The following is a 5,025-nucleotide window of genomic DNA, read 5'->3' on the forward strand; positions in this document are numbered from 1 at the left end:
GTCGAAATTAAAAAATATATAAAGTTAAATAAGAAATTTAAAATTTAATTTTTTTATTAAAAATTAATTAATATTTTAGTTTGATGATAAAGAACACAATTATTAAAAGTAAACATTATAAGTTAAATTTAAAAAAAAAAATTAGAACCACTCATTTTGTGCTATAATTATGATATTATACCATAAATAATAGGAAAAAGTTATGAGTTTATGTGAAAGTGACATATAGACAATTATAGTTTGCTATATTAATGCACAACAATCACCATCCATTTTATTCTTTCATCCTCATACTATCTTATAAAAAAAAAACTATATGCAAAATGAATAATACTAATATAAATTTATACCGTTATTATATCAATCATGTATTTTTATATTATTTTACATGGTTTGATGTAGCTCATGTGGGTGAATTTTGGGTTTGATTATTTAAAATGTAGTTATTTATTTATTTATTTATTACAATAGAGTGCTCTAAGATAATTTCAATTTGAAAGAAAAGTTTATTAAAGGTTGTGAATTTAAAATTAGTGGGAATCTCCTAGAAAAGAAGATATAAGTATATAACTGCAGAGTCGCGGACTATGTTTTACAGCTGTCCTGTTTTGTAAAGTCTTTCTCAAGGAGGAGCAAAAGAGGTTGTCTATACATGAGGGTGCATTAATTTATGTTCTCACAGGACTTTATATAATTGTTGCACTTCCATCCGGCTTTATTAAATTTGTAACTACCCACTGCTTCTTCTTTTATTTGCATTTATATCAATTCTATTTTCTCTCTCTCTCATTTTGCATCTTCTATTTATAGACATTGAGGAATTACGTATATTCTTCTTAAATTATTTTGTGAAAATTTATTATAATACTTCTTTTTTTCAACTCTTTTTCTTTTTGCTCTATATTTCTGACATTTGATATACTCATATACTGCTAAATTCATGGGTCATGAGTTTTAAGATTTTTACAAGGTAGAGTAAAAGCCCTGCCACACCCTGGCTATTTTAAATTTTAAATCCTATTAATAATAGGATAATGAGATGGACAAATTAATAAAAAGTAAAATATAAATTTTATCACTAAAATCGAACAACAACAAAATGGACTCAAAAATAAGAGGGGAAAATTCCTATCAAAAACAAAAAAAAGGAAAAAAATTCAGCTTAAGTCTCATAATATATGCAAATCATCTAAGACTTTTGAGTATTTATCAAAATAATAAAACAATTTAAATGAGTTGTACTCAATAGAGAATGCCAAGTGGATACATTATTTTTTACTAATTTTCTTACTGCACACTTTAAATATAATAAAATTATTAATATTGACGGTGTTTAGTATTTTAGTTGATCACCTGGCCTGCACAAATACAAAGAAACAAAACACTCTCAGTTAGAGGGGTATTCCAAATGACTTTATGTATATGCTATAAATCATTCAATTTGATTTTGATATGTGGTTTTCTATTAGACCATTCTCATTGGTCCAATAAAATGTTTAGCTAAGTTAGAGATAAAAGCCCAATTTTTCTATTTCAGCCACACTTTTTACATTGATCTCCATCAGCCTCTATCATTCTTCATTTCCATTTAAATATTCTTTTTATTCTATGCAATGCAACAATTTAAAACTTCTACTTCATTCTACATTTCTACCTAACCATGAAGATGCAAAAAACACTAAAGTACTCTTCGAGCTATAGTAATATGGAGCCAAATGCATTAAGGTTAAATTGCATATTCGGTCATAAACCTTTGATTTTTGCTTCAAATCATCATTATACTTTAAAATGTTTTCTCTTTAAACCTAATACTTTCAAATTATTATTTTAAGACAGGTATGATAGGAAAAGAAGAGGTGGGACAAACCACAAACATGAGATACTACAAAGAATACTATTATCGTTGGGCTATTGCTTGAATTCCATCATTTTTTGGTAAATGAAAAATGCTAAGATAATAGACAAAACTCATGCCATATCAAAGAATCAATGCTATCAAAATACGACAGTAAATGAGTTTAGCTAAGCCGAGTATTAAAAGTTCAAACTTGTTCATTTAATTTTTTTTTCAAACGCAAGCTGAGCTTGAGCTCATCACTAAACAAGAGTTTTTTATGTTCAAGTTTAGCTCATTTTCTTGCCGAACAAGCTCGAGTTTGTTTACGAACTATTTGATTAACTTATTTTTTTTATATATTATGAAACTATAACCAAAAGTTTTTACCTCTTCACAATTTTATAAATTTTTACTATGAATAGGCTATATTTATCACCAATAAGCTACAAATAATAATTTAATACTATCATATAAACATATTGACAAATTTATATAATCTAATTTTAAATCTATATAAATATATTTATAGACATGTATACATATAAAATTATAATATTATATATAGTTAAATCGAGCTCTCATGTTCACGAGTTTGTTCATGAGCACATTATCATGCTTGAGCTTGACTCGTTTAATAATCGAGCCTAAACTTAAGGCTTGAACTTGACATGTTTTCTAAATAAACGAACATAAACAAGCTTTTTCTTGAGTCAAGCTTGAAATATTGATAAACAGTTAAATTCATTTATAGCCCTCCATTAAAGTGACCTCAATTTCATAAATATTCCATTTACCATGTCAATATTTTTCATACTAAATGATGGTAAAGACATTTTAAAAACATTTTAAAGTTAAGGGTGATTATTAAATAAAAATTAAGTTGATGATCAAATATGCAATTTAACTTAAAATTATAATTTAAATTAAACTATATTAACAAAAGTTTAAAATCCTATTCGGATTAAACATATTACTAAATATTTTTTTAAAATAAAAAGTTAAAAGGAAGAGTTTTTTTAATCCATATACTCAATTATATCTGCATTGAACGTGTATACAAAATGTTAATAACACTGTCTTTCAGCCATTGAAATCATTGATAATCCCATAAAAAAAATTAAAATCGTGTTGAAAAAGGACCTTTCTTGGAAAGCTCTGGACCTCTGGTGGTCATAATCATTAAGATCCATCGGCAAAAAGTTCAAAATCTCAAAACATCATTCACGGTACACCGATCACCAATAGTCGATGTCACTGCCTACAAAAATGCAGGAAGAAAAAATGTGAATATACAAAGTTCAGGGACTACAATTACAAATTTTACAAAGCATGAGTGCACCATTGAAAAAATCACTTTATTATATTCCCTCTGTCAGCAACCACTCAGAGAAAGTGAGTCAGAGAGTTGCAGAAACGAGTAAACGTATTTAATTTTCACAACCTCCAACCCAACCTCCCCTATATTCTTTACTTTCTTCCTCTGCTTTTCACACTCACTCCAACCCTAGAAAAATTCAAAACTTTAGATGCAAGATGGGTTCACCCAACAAGCCCTATTAACCCACAAACTCTTCTCAAAACCAAAATTCATCAAAAACCCATTTCACCATGGCTGCTCTATCCATTTCCAGCCACTTTATGACCTTTACTTTCTTCATTTTCTTCTTCAAGTCATTAGCTGCAGACCCAAATCCTTCTTTTTCATTCACACAGTTTGAGAAAGATCCAAAGTTTGAGTCCAATATTGCTCTTTATGGGGATGCAAAGGTTGTTGATGGTGGGGATGCGGTTCAACTAACCAGTCCGGTGAGTTCAAGTGCTGGGCAAGTCATGTACAAGAAACCCATTAAGCTTGAAGAAGGTAATTCTAGAAAGATGGTTTCCTTTTCGACTTACTTCTCTTTCTCTATGTCTGCGGGCAATGGTGATGGTTTAGATTTCTTTATGGTTCCAAGTGCTTTTAATGTTAGTGAGTTTAATGATAGTTCATTTGGAGGCTTTTTAGGATCTGGAAAGAGTAAATTTAAGGTTATTGCTCTCAAATTTAATACATTAAGTGATGGTAATAATGGTTTGGTTAAGACTCATGTAGGAATTGGTGTGAGTGGCGTTGTATCAGCAAAATTGAGTAATGTGTCAGCTTATAATTTGTCTCGTATTAGTGAAAAAATCCATGCTTGGATAGATTATGAAGCGGGTTCAAGGAGATTAGAGATTAGGTTGAGTCAAAATGGTAGTTTGAGGCCCTCTGGTCCCTTGCTCTCCTACCTAATAGATTTATCCAAATTGTTTGAGTACAAGGAAGTGTTTGTGGGCTTTAGCTCGTCAACTGGGAATTCTACTAAGACATGTTTTGTGTACTCATGGAGTTTTAAATTTAGAAATGTTCCGAATTGGATGCATTCGGAGCCATTGGATCCTAAGGCCATTGCTAAGAACACCAAAGCTTCAATAGTTGAAAAGAGGAGTGATTGTCTGTCGAAATTGTTGGCTGCAATGATTTTTGGTGCTAGCTGTGGGGCATTGACGGCGTTTACGGTGTTGTATTTGTGGACAATCTTTGGTAGTAAGCGTCCGGTAGTGCCAGAGGAGTTTGCCAAGCAGCCCATGGATTGTGAGTACAAGAAAGTCCAAGTAGTTGTAGATAAAGCAGCCATCAAAGATGGTAAGAAGTAGGTGTTCGAGGTATTCTGTTGGATTCTGTGTTGTAAATCAGTGTCTTTTGTACTTGTACTTTCACGTTTTGTTGTATTGTTCTATTTTGGTAATCAAAATTGTCAAAATGTAGTTTTTGTTACATTAATATATCGTCCAATCTGGGGAGCACTGATTTTAACTCTTTAAGTCTGAACTGATAAAATGAAATATTGTAGGTTTTTATTTTTTACTCTTTACTTCTGTCAACATAACTCATGTAATGCTGTTTAGTTTTGACTGTTGAAGAAGAAGAAGAAAGAAGCGAACTTTGCTTTGTTCTCAAGAGTCTAAAGGAATATTTTAGAGAAACATTTTTTAAAGTACATTTTTGAGTCACAAAAATTGCTTTTGAGATGGCTTGGTTTTTAGACAATAAAAATATCTTTGGTTTATGTAATGCTGTTTAGTTTTGCAGCATTCCAACGGATGAGTCATCTTGGTTTTTCTCAACATTTGGGACCTGCTTGTGAAGCTTATACTTCTTCAAGAAC

The 5,025-nt window shown here is 30.4% G+C and overlaps 1 protein-coding gene across 1 annotated transcript; it reads left to right on the forward strand.

The window, feature by feature from the left end:
• Positions 1-3,193: 3,193 nt before the first annotated feature.
• LOC112038703 (L-type lectin-domain containing receptor kinase VIII.2) lies at positions 3,194-4,634 on the forward strand. Its single transcript, XM_024071546.2, has one exon. It carries the CDS (start codon positions 3,446-3,448, stop codon positions 4,511-4,513), a length of 1,068 nt encoding a protein of 355 aa, XP_023927314.2. The 5' UTR covers positions 3,194-3,445; the 3' UTR covers positions 4,514-4,634.
• The last annotated feature ends 391 nt before the right edge of the window (positions 4,635-5,025 follow it).

The sequence above is a fragment of the Quercus suber genome, unplaced genomic scaffold, assembly GCF_002906115.3.
Source record: "Quercus suber isolate HL8 unplaced genomic scaffold, Cork oak 2.0 scaffold_521, whole genome shotgun sequence".
Taxonomy (NCBI): Eukaryota; Viridiplantae; Streptophyta; class Magnoliopsida; order Fagales; family Fagaceae; genus Quercus; species Quercus suber.